This window comes from Gopherus flavomarginatus, chromosome 4 (assembly GCF_025201925.1).
Source record: "Gopherus flavomarginatus isolate rGopFla2 chromosome 4, rGopFla2.mat.asm, whole genome shotgun sequence".
Lineage (NCBI taxonomy): Eukaryota > Metazoa > Chordata > Testudines > Testudinidae > Gopherus > Gopherus flavomarginatus.
This window is the reverse complement of record NC_066620.1, coordinates 218,132,914-218,149,599: the sequence shown is the minus strand read 5'-3', so window position 1 is coordinate 218,149,599 and position 16,686 is coordinate 218,132,914. Positions and strand designations below refer to the sequence as shown.

The following is a 16,686-nucleotide window of genomic DNA, read 5'->3' as shown; positions in this document are numbered from 1 at the left end:
GGTATCCATTTGCCTGTCTGTAAATCAGTGCAATACCAGATTTACAATGGCGCCACTGGCACCAGCCCCATGCTCCAAAGGAGCCCTGGCCCAGCCTCTCTTCTCTGGGAAGCTTGGTGCTGCTGTGCCGGGGCTCTGTCTTTCTGTTGCACGCAGCCCAAAGCTCCCCCTCCCCCGCCTCTTACTCGCCCCTCCTCCTCTCACTCCATGCTCTGAATCAGCTGTTTGGGGGGATGAGGAGCAGCAGCAGCCGTCACCACCTGGACCCTGGGCAGGGTGAGTCTGCTTCTCCAGAAGGAAACGATATTTTTTCAGGATACTCCCTTTTCCCAGATCTTCCTCCCCATCCTCCTCCCCCTGCTCCCCCTGCCTGGGCCGGGGACCCCTCTCCCCCTCAGATCCCCCCTCCCACTTTCCCACTCCTTGCCCCTGGTTCCCTGTCCTTCCTCCAGCTCCTAATGGGGGCGAGGGACCTTGCACAAGAGCACCTGTGTCCTTCCTCCCAGCTCCAGTCTGGGCTAGAGTAGCAGCCACGCTGTGCCAGCATGGGAGCATCGGGCATCTTAACACTAGTGAGGGAAATGCCCCTTCCAATAGCAGCTGCTGTCCCCTGAAGTGTGCAGGCATTGGGGGTCGGGGGCCTTAACACTGCACCTCCACCTTTACTCATCCCCCACCACTATAACTGCAAGGGCGGTAAAGAGCTATTGCATCACCTGCACTCACAAGTTTTCTTTAGCTGAAAGAGGTCACAGGACTTTGCAAAGGAGAGAAGTGCACAATTTTCCCCTGAAAAGGATAATTATTAACTAAAGACAAAGTGGTGATACATTCTGTGAGGAAGGCTGTGGAAAATTCAGTCCTCTACTCCATCTGTTCCTTGGCTCTGAACATTTAATAACTTTCAGGAGAGAGAGGAGGAAGTGGAGAAGAGGTAGGGGCAGGGCCTTGGGAAAGGGGCTGGAATCGGGGCATACCCCCTGTGACCCCCTGCTGTGAACTGCTCAAGGTGGGGGCTGGGAGCACCCACACAACCCCAGCCCACCTCCCCAGTTCTGACCCCTGCACCTCCCTCACAAATTCCCAACCCCCTGCCCTGACACCTGCACCCCCCACATCCCCACCCTGAGCACCAAACAGGAGCTCCTGCACCCTCTTCCCCCCACATACTCACCTATACTCCTCGCACTGAATGGGAGCTGCCCCGGTAAGCGCTCCACACTCCAACCTCCTGCCCCAACCCTGACCCCCTCCCTCATTCTAGCTCCTGGCCAGACACCAACCCTCAGCCTGCCCCTGCACCCTAACTCCCTCCCAGACCCTGCACCCCCACCCTCAGCTCGGTGCAGAGAGAGGCGAAGAGAATGGGCTAGAACCAGAGAGAAGATAAATACCCGCTCTGTGTGGTGGTAGGGGATCCTGTTTACCCCCTCCCCAACCCTGCTGCACTTGCAGTTTACTCCTGGCCCCTCCCTTGCTCCAATGAGCAACCCTAGCTCTCGCCCCACTGTGTTTTTGCCCCCAGCCCCTGCTTTGCTCCAGTCAGCAGGGACTAATCCTCTCCCTATGCCCCACTGTGCTCATCTCACCCCTGGCCCCTCCCTCACTCCAGCGGGTACCAATCCTTCCCCACTCCCCCATGCCCAGCTGTCAGGGTGGATAAAAATCAATGACTTCAAATTTAAAAAATCAGATCACACACACACACACACACACACACACACACACACACACACACACACACACACACACACACACACACACACACACACACACACACACACACACACACACACACACACACACACACACACACACACACACACACACACACACACACACACACACACACCCCAGATGTTCTGCAGCTTCTGTATAGTTACCAGTCCTGAACATAGCTTGAGTTCGTGGCATGAGTTTGCAGCTTCGGATCGTAGCTTGTGGCAGTTAACTGGCCAGGCACAAGGAAGGGCTGGGTGTGCCCTCCCATGTTGGCAGCAGAATGTTACCCTTCCAAGTCTTCCATCTCACCCATCCTTTTTGTAGGCTTTAGTTTGAATCCAGAGTCTATTGGTCTTGCTGTGTCACGCTGCCTCTGGGTTCGGTGTGATTGATCACCAGTCAATTGCAGACGTGACTTTTAGCCTGGGACCTGGCTTTGATCTTCCTTCTATTGTACCTTTGTTCTTTTCTTCTGAGGGTGGAATCTTCTTACTTTGTTAGGGCTCTTGTCTGCATCTTCAGCCATTGGTGTTTGAATTCTGTTTCATCAGGACAGACTGGTGCTGGAGGTTGATTCCATCATCCATACATACCTCATTCACACATCTAAACTAATAAGATTTACAGCAGGGTTTTGCAAAAATGAGGGCTGCAGCAAGCTTTTACAAAATAGAGTGAGCTTTTTAAAATGGAGTTTGAATTACAATATGGCAAATAGTGAACAGAAGTAGACGAGTGTAATGAATGGCAAACAGTGGACAGAAGTTACAATACTGAAACAGTGCAAGTCTCAGTGATTGTTTTAAGCAGGAATTGGATTGGAAGTGAAATTTACAAGGGCAACTGGCTGAACAGCTATGGCTCTTAACAAGTATCTTAATTGTCAATTAGCCAGTTGTTGGGGTAACCGGTTATATGAATGAATGTTGTTTCATTCATAAAACTTTACTTATGAAGTTACATTAATAAAGTGAACAGTTAAAAACAATTTCATTTACCAGTTCTACAGGCTGAGGGACCCAATCTTATGCGGTTTCCAGACGTCTGTATAGATTATTTAGGTTAATTTTTCTGTCCACCCAATGGGACCCAGTGCTCAGTCTGGAAGATACCATCAGAGATGCTTAGTTTTGCAGTTCTCAAACTGTGGATTTGTGTCTCCAGAGGTAACATGCTTCTTAACAGCAAAAATGTTTTTAAATAAATATATAGAGGTGAGAAATAACAGACCTCAACTCTGTTGTCCCTCTGCAAATTTGTGTACACAGGGTCAACCCCTTACCTCTCTTTAAAAGTGAAAAGTTTCAAAACGTTCAATTAATAAAAGATTGTTGGGGGCAGAATAGATCTGGACAAGGAGAAGTCTGGAGATAAATGTGAGAAGTGAGAGACGTATATTTTTTGTTAAAATATTATGTTTGCTGTTGAAGGGAAAAAATCCAGAATACTGAACGTTGTTGTTTTAGTTAAATAAAACAATTTAAATGTCTCTCTGGTGATGGTCTGCTCCTGATACAGCGTGGCAAGAAAATCCTCCAAATATTAATGGTTAACTTCTTGAATTGGAGATAGTTCACCTCCCAGTGACTTCATAAATATCTGCTTCAATTACCTTTGGTAAATGAAATAACCAAACAATCATTCATTTTCTGATATAGCTGTAAAACTCATCTGAAAAGTTTTCAAAATAAATCATGGTTTAAAAATGTGTAGTGTGTCTTTCTAAAAATGAAACCTAAATCTATCTCTAAGGGTATGTCTACGCTACGGGATTATTCTGATTTTGCAGAAACCGATTTTAGGAAACAGATTGTATAAAGTCAAGTGCACGCGGCCACACTAAGCACATTAATTCGGTGGTGTGCGTCCATGTACCAAGACTAGCGTCGATTTCCAGAGGGTTGCCCTGTGGGTAGCTATCCCATAGTTCCCAGTTTCCCCCGCCCGTTGGAATTCTGGGTTGAGATTCCAGTGCCTGATGGGGCAAAAAACATTGTCGCTTGTGGTTCTGGGTACATCCTCCTCCTCCCTCCATGAAAACGACGGCAGACAACCGTTTTGCACCTTTTTTCCTGGGTGAATTGTGCAGACACTATACCACGGCAAGCATGGAGCCCGCTCAGCTCAAGACTGCAGTCATGGACATTGTAAACACCTCGCACGTTCTCGTGCAGTTTATGCTGAACCAGGACCTGAAAAACCAGGCGAGGAGGAGGCGACTATGGCAGCGCGGCGATGAGAGCGATATGGACATGGACACAAAATTCTCTCAAACTGCAGGCCCTGGCGCTTTGGAGATCATGCTGTTAATGGGGCAGGTTCTAGCCATGGAACGCCACTTTTGGGCCCAGGAAACAAGCACAGACTGATGGGACCGCATAGTGTTGCACATGTGGAACGATTCCCAGTGGCTGTGAAACTTTCGCATGTGTAAGGGCACTTTCATGGAACTTTGTGACTTGTTTTCCCTTGCCCTGAAGCGCCAGAATACCAAGATGAGAGCAGCCCTCACAGTTCACAAGTGAGTGGTGATAGTCCTGTGGAAGCTTGCAACGCCAGACAGCTACCGGTCAGTCGGGAATCAATTTGAGTGGGCAGATCTACTGTGGGGGCTGCAGTGATGCAAGTACCCAAAGCAATCACTGACCTGCTCTTACCAAAGGTAATGACTCTGGGAAATGTACAGGTCATAGGGAATCCCACTGCAGCAAAGCCATCCACTAACTGTGGTGGGGCGATAGATGGAACCCATATCCCTATCTTGGCACCGTAGCACCAGGGCAGCCAGTACGTAAACTGCAAGGGGTACTTTTCAATGGTGCTGCAAGCACTGGTGGATCACAAGGGACGTTTCACCAACATCAACGTGGGATGGCCGGGAAGGGTTCATGACGCTCGCGTCTTCAGGAACACTACTTTTGTTTAGATGGCTGCAGCAAGGGATTTACTTCCTAGTCCAGAAACTAACAGTTGGGGATGTTGAAATGCCTATTGTTATCCTTGGGGACCCAGCCTATCCCTTAATGCCATGGCTCTTGAAGCCATACACAGGCAGCCTGGACAGTAGTCAGGAGCTATTCAACTATAGGCTGAGCAAGTGCAGAATGGTGGTAGAATGTGCATTTGGATGTTTAAAGGGACGCTGGCACACATTACTGACTTGCTCAGACCTCAGCCAAACCAGTATACCCATTGTTATTGCTGCTTGCTGTGTGCTCCACAATCTCTGTGAGACTAAGAGGGAGACCTTTATGGCGGGGTGGGAGGCTGAGGCAAATCGCCTGGCCGCTGATTACGCGCAGCCAGACACCAGAGTGATTAGAAAAGCACACCAGGAAGCGCTGCGCATCAGAGAAGCTTTGAAAACCAGTTTCATGAGTGGCCAGGCTACGGTTTGAAAGTTTGGTTTGTTTCTCCTTGATGAAAACCCGCCCCTTAGATTGACTCATTCCCTGTAAGCAACCCACCCTCCCCCTTCAATCACAGCTTGCTTTCTAAGGAAATAAAGTCACTATCATTTAGAAATCATGTATTCTTTGTTAATTGATTATAAAAAGAGGGAGAGAACTGACAAGGTAGCCCGGGTGGGATTTGGGAGGAGGATAAGAGGGAAGGAAAAGGCCACTAAAAAAGTTCAAAATAATGACAGCGTTTTGCTTGGCCTGTCCACTGGGGAATCGAGGCCAAGAATGCGGGGGAGGGAGGCTCCGTGCACCCACCCACTGGGGTGGAGTGGGTGGGTGCACGGAGCCTCCCTCCCCCGCATTCTTACATGTCTGGGTGAAGAGGCTATGGAACATGGTGAGGGGGAAGGGTGGTTATACAGGGGCTGCAGCGGCACTCTGTGATCCTGCTGCCATTCCTGAAGCTCCACCAGACACCGGAGCATGTCAGTTTGATCACGCAGCAGCCCCAGTGTTGCATCCCGCCACCTCTCATCTCAAGCGTCTCTCCTCTCCTCTGCTCACATTCATCCCTCATGGCCTCACACTCACTGGCAGCTTTCCTATACTGGGATAGGGTGACCTTCCACTCATTCAGATGAGCTCTTTCATTACGGGTCGATTCCATGATTTCTGAGAACATTTAGTCTTGCGTCCTTTTTTTTTTTTGCCGCTGTAACGAGGCGGTGTGGCTCCCCTCCTCATCCAGGAGGGTTGAGCCCCGTCACTCACCCAGAGGGGTGGGGCCACTAAGCGGAAGTCCTGCCCCTCAAAGGGTCAAGCGGCGACCCGGAAGGATAAAAGCCGGCCCTCAGCCCTCAGTTGGGACCCAGCCACCGTCAGGAGCAGACCTGTCAGCGGGAGCTCCTGACTGGGAAGCTGCTGAGGCTGCAGGCCGATGTCTGGACTGGCCGGGGCCTCCTGATGCTCGCTATACCGAGGAGCTTCCAGAGCTTCCCTGCGCCCGCTACAACGAGGAGCCGCCAGAACCGTCCCGCCCCTGCTGCCGCCCCGAGGACATCCCAGAACAGGCCTGGCCGGATTTCCCGGAGGAGCTGCTGGACTTGCTGCCCAGCCCTGGCCATGAGGAGCCTCCTTGGTGGGACATCCCCGAAGCGGGTCCCACGAACCAGGTAGGCTCAGAGGGGGATACTGGAAGTAGCCCGGGGGCAGCCGACCCGAGTCAGGCTGCAGATTTCCCCGATACCCATGGCAGTGTGTTGCAGTCAGGATCCCCACTGACCACCTGCAGCGGTGATCACCGCTTCTAGGGCCCCAGGCTGGAACGCAATGGAGTGGATGGGCCTGCGTTCCCCCTGCCACCCGTCCACGGGTGGCAGAATCCCTCTCCCCCCTTGGCCTGAAGAGGCCAGCTAAGCTGAGATAACTGTGTATTGGTGCCCCGCCCGAACCAAGGGCTGGGCCCCTTTGACTGTGCCACTGCTCGGTCCTGTCCCAAAGGGCCCGAGCGACCCGCACCCTTGCCAGCCCGTCCCTGAACCAAGAGAGCTGGAGCTGAGATAACTGTGTATTGGTAAGGGCCCGAGCGAACCAAGGGCTGGGCCCCCTTTGACTGCGCCGCCACCCGGTTCTATCCCCAGGGACCGAGCCACCCGGACGGTGGGCTACAGTTCCAAGGACATAGACCCTCAGACTACAGGTCGAGGCCGGTGTGGCTCCCCTCCTCATCCGGGCGAGTCGAGCCCCGGCAACGCCCCCGCTTATAGCCGCCTTATCTGAGATAGCCTTTGGGACGGAGGAGGGAGGCTTGAAAAACTTGCAGCTGCGGGAGGGAGGGAAAAAAGGGAGAGAAGTATTTTAAAAGATACATTTTGCAGAACAATGGTTATACTCTTTCATGGTGAACAACACTATTCACATTACATAACACATGATTTCAGTACAAGGTCGCATTTTGCATCTTAATATTGAGTGCCTGTGGCTTTGGTGTTAGAGATCACAGACACAAGTCCAGGCAACGGAATTCGGCTTGCATGCGGCCATGGTAAGCCATTTGTCTTTTGGCTTCTGCAGCCTTCATATATCCAGCACTCTCCTTTCCCACCTACCACGCAAAGCCCATTGAGTGCTGCAGTTTTCCTGTTAACATGCAGCAGCAGAAAACAAACTAACCCCCCTGCCCCCATCCAATTCTCTGGGATGATCGCTTCACCCCCTCCCCCCACCGCATGGCTGGTATCAGGGAAGATCCCTGCTAGCCAAACACGAAAAGTTCAGCGCCAATCTTCTACTCCCCGCCACTTGGCTAACTGCAGGGAAGGATTTCTTTTCAGCCACAGGCAAACAGCCCCATAGGAATGGCCACCTCTGTCCCCTTAATTAAATTCCCGTATTTCAACCAGGTTACCATGAACGATATCACTCTTCTGAGCAGGGGTCGGCAACCTTTCAGAAGTGGTGTGCCGAATCTTCATTTATTCACTCTAATTTAAGGTCTCGCATGCCAGTAATACATTTTAATGTTTTTAGAAGGTCTCTTTCTATAAGTCTATAAAATATACTAAACTATTGTTGTATTTAGAGTAAATAAGGTTTTTAAAACGTTTAAGAAGCTTCATTTAAAATTAAATTAAAATGCAGGGCCCCCCAGACCGGTGGCCAGGACCCGGGCAGTGTGAGTGCCACTGAAAATCAGCTCATGTGCCGCCTTCGGCACCTGTGCCATAGGTTGCTGACCCCTGCTCCTGAGGATAACACAGCGAGATAAAGAACAGATGGTGCTTCAATGCCAGCAAACACCAGGACCATATGCTGCCAGGCTTTGTCATGCAGTGATACCAGATTACTTGCTACTAGCATGGCGTGGTCAAGTGTCCTACCATGGAGGATGGAATAAGGCTGCACTGCCCAGAAACCTTCTGCAAAGGCTTTTGGAGTACCTCCAGGAGAGCTTCATGGAGATGTCCCTAGAGGATTTCCGTTCCATCCCCAGACACGTTAACAGACTTTTCCAGTAGCAGTACTGGCCACGAATGCATCCCAAGGCCTGAGGGCAAATTAATCATTTAAAAACACTTGCTTTTAAACCATGTTTTATATTTACAAAGGTACACTCACCAGATGTCCCTTCCATGGCTTCATGGTCTGGGATACTGCCTTGGGAGGGTTGGGAGGCTACTTCAGTCAGGCTGAGAAAAAGATCCTGGCTGTTGGGGAGAGTGGAGTGCTGTGTGCTCTCCACAAGCTCGTCGTCGTCCTCCTCATCTTCCCCGTCCGCAGAATCCTCAGGCATGGCTGAGATTACCCCCTCCTCGGAATCCACGGTCTGGGGTGGGGTAGTGGTGGCGGCCCCCCCCTAGAATTGCATGCAGCTCAGCATAGAAGCGGCATGTCTGCGGCTCTGCCCCGGACATTCTGTTTGCTTCTTTGGTTTTGTGGTAGGCTTGTCTGAGCTCCTTAACTTTCACATGGCACTGTAGTGAGTCTCTGTTGTGGCCTCTCTCCATCATGCCCTTGGAGACTTTTTCAAATGTTTTGGCATTTCGTCTTTTGGAACGTAGTTCAGCTAGCACAGAATTCTCTCCCCATATAGCGATCAGATCAAGTACCTTCCGTACAGTCCATGCTGATGCTCTTTTTCGATTCTCAGACTGCATGGTTATGGTTACCTGTGCTGATGAGCTCTGCATGGTCACCCGTGCTGATCAGAGCTCCACTCTGGGCAAACAGGAAATGAAATTCAAAAGTTCGTGGGGCTTTTCCTGTCTACCTGGCAAGTGCATCCGAGTTCAGATGGCTGTCCAGAGCGATCACAATGGTGCACTGTGGGATAGGTTCCGGAGGCCAATACCATGGAATTGCGGCCACACTAACCCTAATTCGAAATGGCAATATCGATTTCAGCTCTACTTCCCTCGTCGGGGAGAAGTACAGATATCGATATTACCAGCCTTTTATATCAAAATAAAGGGCTTCGTTGTGTGGATGGGTGCAGTGTTACTTCGGTTTAACACTGCTAAATTCAAAAAAAACTCGTAGTATAAACCAGGCCTGAATTGTGAAGAATATGTTATAAGGTTATAACAACCAACAAGAATGGACTTTTTATATAGAAACCCATGATTAAATCGAGTCTTCCTAACTAGTGATTTAAATCAAATCCACCCTGCCTGCCGTGCTCTTGCCCACAGCCTCTTCATTCCCCAGGGGGGCCCACAAATGTGTTTGGCACTGGGCCCACAAGAAGTTAATCCGGTCCTGAATCAGTGTAGTCAACTGCTCCTTCCTCTCTGTGTTACTTGTGGTTTTAGGAAAGTGAGCAGAGACATATCCATTCTCTTTTTCTTACCCTGTCTCTTTCTCTAGTCTTTATACCCCTGTAAATCTGTTCATTGACTGCCAAATGCATGGTGGGTTTTTTCTCACTGTGCAGTTATCTGACCCATACAAGGTTTTCTCCCTGCCTGCTCCCCCATTTCTCCTGCAGTCACCCAATATATGAGGTTTGTGTTTAATGCAGTCTTCACTCTTGTTTTACTTGTAGGAGATGTTCTCATGTCATCACTGTGGAAAACAGCTCAGGTCTTTGGCAGGAATGAAATACCACATCATGGCAGATCACAACAACCTGGTAACGTTGATATTGTACGTCTAGCAGAAGCCCTGACCTTCCAGGCCAGACAGCCCTTTGTTGCTCCCTTGATGCACAAAGAGACTGAAAGGTGGTGGGTTGTCAAACATTTTCTATCTTTAAAAATTTCAGGTCTTATCTAACCAGTTTTTCCTGAAAGACTGAATACTTGGAAACCTAGTAGCATTGTGATGTCAGAAATGCTAGGCAAGTGACAGCTGATAAAGATGGGAAGGCCTTTCTATTCAGACTCTTTAAAACACTTGAGTGTGAATTTGTTTTTAATATTTATCAAATACTCTGTTAAAAAAAAACTCAGAAGAAATGATCTGATTATTAAAGACTCTGTATTTCTCACCCCTTCACTAAAGGGCTGGGAGATTTTGTAAAATACAGATCAGAGTCATCCAGCAATTACAGAGCAGACTAGTTGAGATCCTGACATTTTCAAAGTAAAAAAGCAAGCAGTAAACACCTTTCAGTGCTCCGTTATCCTGCATAAAGATACACAAAGGGCATAACCCATTTTCCCCCTTTAGTCACCTTTAAGAAGCCTCTGTCTCTAGGTCTGGCAGTGAAGGGTGAAACCCTTTGGGAGATGTCATTCAGAAGAGTGGGAGAGAGTTCCTAGGCTTGGTGAATTTATCCCTCATTGCTTTTTATATAGTTTTTATAACCACGATATCTAATAGAATAAATAACTGATGCAGGGCTGTCCATCTGTGCTGCAGAGTTTGCCAACAAAACTGTCAGTTGTGTTATTGCTGTTTGGAACCCTGAGGACAGTAGTGAGACCACTGAGAATTGTATCACTTTCATGCTGCTACTGCTTGAGAAGCTCTGAGCAACAGCTGAGACAGCAGGAGTTATTCACAAGGAAAGAGGGGACACAATGGAAGAAATGGGAGGGGGGATTGCAGACATGCAGAGTAACAGAGGCCTCCCCTCCCCCTTAACTCACAGGATGGGAACAGCAGAAAGAGAATGCTGCTCCACTCTGGAGGGCAGAGGGTCTGGGTAACTTGAAATATATTCGATACCTGGGAGTCAGAGGCTGATATGAGAAATGAAGCCCCAACCAGATAACAACCTTATAAGGTCCTCGTATATACTCCTCTTTCCAGCAACTGTAGGTTGGCTGGGCTTTTCATCGGGGTGGGGGCCTTTAGTTGGATATTAAAATGATCACCTGTGAAATAGTTATCACCCCACTGGGATGAATGGAACAGTTCATTCCTCTTAAAGTTGTTCCATTGTCCCGCAGACTTAAGCAGAGATTGCTTCATCAGATACATTCAGGTCACTTTTGGAAGGTTTCCTACACAGCCATAGATTTAGAAAGTGCTTAGATTACGGAGCTGGATTATGGAGCAAATTCCCAGAATGTAGAATTACAGAGTGCTGTGGGTCCTGTGCTCACCTTTTTTCTCTCTGCCTTGCTTTTAGCCAGTTGTGAAGGAAGGAGGTGAATTAGATGAGCAGTGTGAACGAGACCGCCTCCGGAAGGTGCTGAAGCGAATGGGAAAGCTAAAGTGTATGAGGGAGGTGAGCTGCAGTATCTTGCGTCCCAAATGAAGCAGCAGCCTTTGCCAGAGTTTAGAGCACTGCATCATGTCTGCTGGACACACTTATAAGAGCCAGTCAGTGGGACTTGTGCCAAAGCTCTGGTTATGGTTTTAAGACAATGGGCCTCTTCAAAAGAACCTAATGCTGTTAGGTAACTGGGTGGACAGCACAATGGCAGAAGGGATTAAAATAGACAAGTGTAAAGTGATGTACGTTTAGAAGGAATGATTTAAATGATCTGCACTCGCTGAACTATTGTAACCTCTTACCTAGGGATGTGATCAGTTCTGGTGGGCTTAGCTCAACCTGAATTATAGGGCTTGACGTAGGTATTTCTGCATGAACATCTCTGGCATATGTTGTGCAGGTCAGACTACATGATCATCATGATTTCTTCTGGCCTTAAATTCTATTAATCTATTGAAACTTGAAGCTGTAGAGTAATTGTGAAAAGAACAGACATCTGCTTAGTGTGCAGCAGTGATCAAAACAGCGAGTAAGATACTTAGGAAGTACAGTGGCTTGGATAAACTTTGGCCACAGCTCCATTCTCAGTGAACAGGTGTGTACTTCACCACAAATTGCCCAGCCTATCTCTACAATCTGAATGAGGTCAATAACTGAATGAGCCATGTAGACTGACAGCCCCTCTTGCCTCTGTGGGTGGTCTGTCTGGGTAAGGGCAGAGAGAAATTGGCAGGAGACAATGTACGCAGGCTTTTTTCCCCAAGCTGTAGCTGCTCTACAGAAAGAGGGTTTCAGTTTACAAGACCTTAGTTTGGTACTTCTCATGCACTGAGTTCACAGCAGGATGGGAGGGGACAGACATCTAATATCTGTGCTGTCATCAGTGTGTCCACACCTAAGATTCTGCATTTGGTGTTCATCATTTTATCTCAGAAAAGACAGAACAGAAATTTAAAACAAAACAGTAAAATCCCAAGAAGGACAACAAAAAAGATTTGGCAGCTATTTATAGTGGGGCTGAAAGGAAGGTACCATAAGAACGGCCATACTGGGTCAGGCCAAAGGTCCATCTAGCCCAGTAACCTGTCTTCCGACAGTGGACAATGCCAAGTGCCCCAGAGGGAATGAACAGAACAGGTAATCATCAAGTGATCCATCCCATCACCGATTCCCAGCTTTAGGCAAACAGAGGCTAGGGAAACCATCCCTGCCCATCCTGGCTAATAGCCATTGATGGACTTATCCTCCATGAATTTATCTTGTTCATTTTTGAACCTTGTTATAGTCTTGGCCTTCACAGCATCCTCTGGCAAGGAGTTCCACAGGCTAACTGTTCGTTGAGTGAAAAAATACTTCCTTTTGTTTGTCTTAAACCTGCTTCCTATTAATTTCATTTGGTGTCTCCTAGTTCTTCTGTTATGAGAAGGAGTAAATAATACCTCCTTATTTACTTTCTCAGCACGTGTCATGATTTTACAGACCTCTATCATATCCCCCTTAGTCATCTCTTTTCCAAGCTGAAAAGTCCCAGTCTTACTAATCTCTCCTCATACAGCAGCCGTTCCATACCCCTAATCATTTTTGTTGCCCTTTTCTGAACCTTTTCCAAGTCCAATATATCTTTTTTGAGATGGGGCAACCACATCTGCACACAGTTTTCAAGATGTGGGTGTATCCTGGATTTATATAGAGGCAATATGATATTTTCTGTCTTGTCTATCCCTTTCTTAATGATTCCCAACATTCCATTCATTTTTTTGACTGCTGCTGCACATTGAGTGGATGTTTTCAGAGAACTATCCACAATGACTCCAAGATCTCTTTCTTGAGTGGTAAAAGCTAATTGAGCCCCCATCATTGTATATGTAGCGTTGGGATTATGTTTTCCAGTGTGCATTACTTTGCATTTATCAACATTGAATTTCATCTCCCATCCAAAGAGGAATTCACCATCCAAAGAGGAATTAAGGACTCAGTCCAGATTCTGTGCTGTCCCTCTTGAAAGGTGTAGTATATTGTGGCTTTATTCCACCTGTGCACCCTCTGAATTTTGGGTCTGTCTTGAGTGCCTGCCACTGCCTAGCTCTAAGTTACAGCAATCTTGCACGGGTACCTGAGGATTGCTCCCTGGCCTAGAATAGCCGGAGTGCATTGTGCTACAGACACACTCCCTGCCCTGATCTAACAGCTGTGCAAGAGCATGGCATAGGGCTGTTCTGAGAGCTGAATGCCAGTTGGGGAACTCCTTTACACAAGTGGTAATCCATAAAGGAATGTAATGGTGTAAATAGGCTGTAGTGACAGACAGAATCTGGTCATAAGGCTGCTTCATTTGGGAGAGTACAAGGAGGTATGAGAGGTATTTAGAGCAATGGATTGTGTTGATGGGGCTGACAATGCTTTATCGTGCCCCATCAATGAGGATGGGAGGGTGCTGTTGTAACGCTGACAGACCCCGGTCGTCGACAGGCGGGATCAAACCTGGGACCTCTGGAGCTTAGTGCATGAGCCTCTACTGCATGAGCTAAAAGCTATATAGCTGTTGGTTAAGGCTGTAGAGTAGACTGATTAATCTCTAGATTGCACAGAGCACACCCAGGAGGTGTGGGGGTTACACTGTAAGATGAAAATTTCAAATGGACAAAAGTAAATGTGTGTTTATGTATCACACAATTACTCCATGGAACTCACTGGTAGGGGATATAGAAGCAAGCCACTGACTGGTCTAATGTGGGTGTTCTGTATTTATTGTGTAGGATGTCTCTAGTCCCCAAGCACTTCATTTTGGCAGCCGTATTTCGTTGTTGTGATCACTTCCCAGTTCTCCACAGCACCATAAATATTGGTATCTCTTCATGTGGTCACTGCCATTGGTGGGTTTCTTGCCCCTTTGAATATCTGTAATGTTCTGCAGCTGCTAAGTAGTTACCTAGCTCTGTAGCTTTAAAATGGTGGCATCTGCAGCGAGGCAAAGAGGGAAAACAGTGACCATCCAGCCATGAATGCTTTCCCCAGGACAGTATTACACAGTGATATGCATTATGGGGGTTTTATGATGTGCAACATCTGAGGCTGGCAGCTGCTGGAGAGCCATCAGCCTGGCCTGGATGGACCATTGGCTTCTTCAGATTCAGTAAGGTTATTTCTGTTCTTTGTCAGCCAGGGATGGGGTCTGCCACATGTGCCAGAGCTCTGGCTTCATGCTCTTCTCTTCTGCATTGACAGGGATGTACAGGCAGCTTCACCAGCATAATGGGATACCTGTACCATATGAAAAAGTGTGGGAAGGAGGCCTCTGAGTTGGAGAAAATGGCGATGAAATGTCGTCACTGTGGGAAAGCATACAAGTCAAAGGCAGGGCTTGTTTATCACCTTAGGTCTGAGCATGGGCCGGTAAGTATGAGTTGCCATTGTTATCGGGAAAAGGAGCTATGGGTGGTGACCTCTTTCTCCAAACCACTCTTTCATTTGCCCACTTTGGACAATCGATTCTGATCTTCCCAGGCCCACTGTACACCAGAGAGCCTAGTTTCGTCTGTTTCACGCTTCACGGTGTGGTAGGGGCTGGTAGCCTCCTCCTACCTGTCTAGTAGAATACTCCTTCCTGATCTCTTTTCATCTGGGAGGGGAACATGCAGTGCTCCCCTTGTGACTGAGACTTCTGCTGCTCTGCAGCTAGGACAGCTTCATACGTAAGTAGTCTGGGTGGCAGCAAGCCCTTCCCCAGCTCCCCTCTCCCTCCTCCGTGGGGGTATGGTGCTGGCATGTTCGATGTCCTGTGAGAGCTGCTTGTTGCTCTTTTTTCCCCTCCAGATTTGAGATCCTTCTGTGGGACAGGACAGGAATCAGAATGAATGTTATTCCTGAGGTGTTCAATAGAGATGGGGGTGGAGTGCGTGAGCCCATCAAAGGCACATATCTCTGGTTTCTTTCTGAGCCCAGGTGCTCTCAAGCCTTGTTGTGTCTGGGCAGAGAGCTCTCTTCCCATAACTGCCCTGATACATGGATCTCACGGTCTTTTCCTGCCCCCAGGGTACTCTTGTGCCTGAGTTGTTTTGAGGGGAAGTGACTGGGATAGGGCATTTTGGCCTGGGTCTGAAGGACCTTGACGGATCATTCTAGGCACTCAAGTGTGGCCTAACTGGGATCTGATGAATAGGGCTCACCTTATTGCCCTTTCCTTGCAGGTCACTTTCCTCCATGAAGAAGGGAGGCCTGAGAGTCTGAAGGAAATGACCCTGGAGCCCAGTAGTGCAGGCAGAGTCCAGAGAAAATCTGCCAAGGTGGCAGTCTATTACCTTCACGAGCTAGCTAATGAAGAGCTGGCCAAGGAGTGGCCTAAGAAGAAGGTTCTACGGGACCTAGTCCCAGATGATCGGAAGGTATACGGGTTTAGGTGGAGACTGTATTAATAACAGGTCTTGCACAATAGAAGAATCCTGCACTGGCCCCTAGGAGATGACAGTGCTTTCTGGTTCCAGGCAACGGGCCAGAAGTACCTGATTGGGTGTGGAAAGAGCTGATTTATGACACAATATAAAATGGGGTATACCTGGCTGGGCAGTAGTACTGCTGAAAAGGATTTGGAGATTATAGTGAATCACAGATTGGACATGAGTCATCAGTGTGATGCACTTGCAAAAAATGCAGATATTCTTAGAAAACTCCTGTTACTACATCCATGTAAAACATGGGAGGTATTGCTAACATGGAGAAGGACCGGGATATCATACAGGAAGATCTGGATGACCTTGTAAACTGGAGTAATAGTAATAGGATGAAATTTAATAGTGAAAAGTGCAAGTCATGCACTTAGGGATTAATAATAAGAACTTTAGATATACATTGGGGACGCATCAGTTGGAAGCAACAGAGGAGGAGAAGGACCTTGGGGTATTGCTAGATCACAGGATGACTATGAGCCGCCAATGTGATATGGCCGTTAAAAAAGCTAATGCAGTTTTAGGATGCATCAGGCGAGGTATTTCCAGCAAAGATAAGGAGGTGTTAGTACCGTTATATAAGGCGCTGGTGAGACCCCACCTGGAATGCTGTGTGCAGTTCTGGTCTCCCATGTTTAAGAAGGATGAATTAAAAGTGGAACAGGTTCAGAGACGGGCTACTAGGATGATCCGAGGAATGGAAAACCTGTCATATGAAAGGAGACTCAAAGAGCTTGGCTTGTTTAGTCTAGCCAAAAGAAGGCTGAGGGGGGATATGATTGCTCTGTATAAATATATCAGAGGGATTAATATTAGGGAGGGAGAAGAATTATTCAAGCTTAGTACCAATGTAGATACAAGAACAAATGGGTATAAACTGGACACTAGGAAGTTTAGACTTGAAATTAGATGAAGGTTTCTAACCATTAGAGGAGTGAAGTTCTGGAACAGCCTT

The 16,686-nt window shown here is 48.0% G+C and overlaps 1 protein-coding gene across 1 annotated transcript in view; it reads left to right on the top strand.

Annotated features, from left to right (window-relative positions):
- Nucleotides 1-16,686, top strand: part of ZNF512 (zinc finger protein 512) — a 79,817-nt gene that overhangs the window by 39,937 nt on the left and 23,194 nt on the right. The window contains 4 exon segments of the mRNA XM_050951143.1: nucleotides 9,670-9,756; nucleotides 11,203-11,301; nucleotides 14,515-14,682; nucleotides 15,477-15,671. Of these exon segments, the coding sequence (XP_050807100.1) occupies nucleotides 9,670-9,756; nucleotides 11,203-11,301; nucleotides 14,515-14,682; nucleotides 15,477-15,671 (549 nt within the window).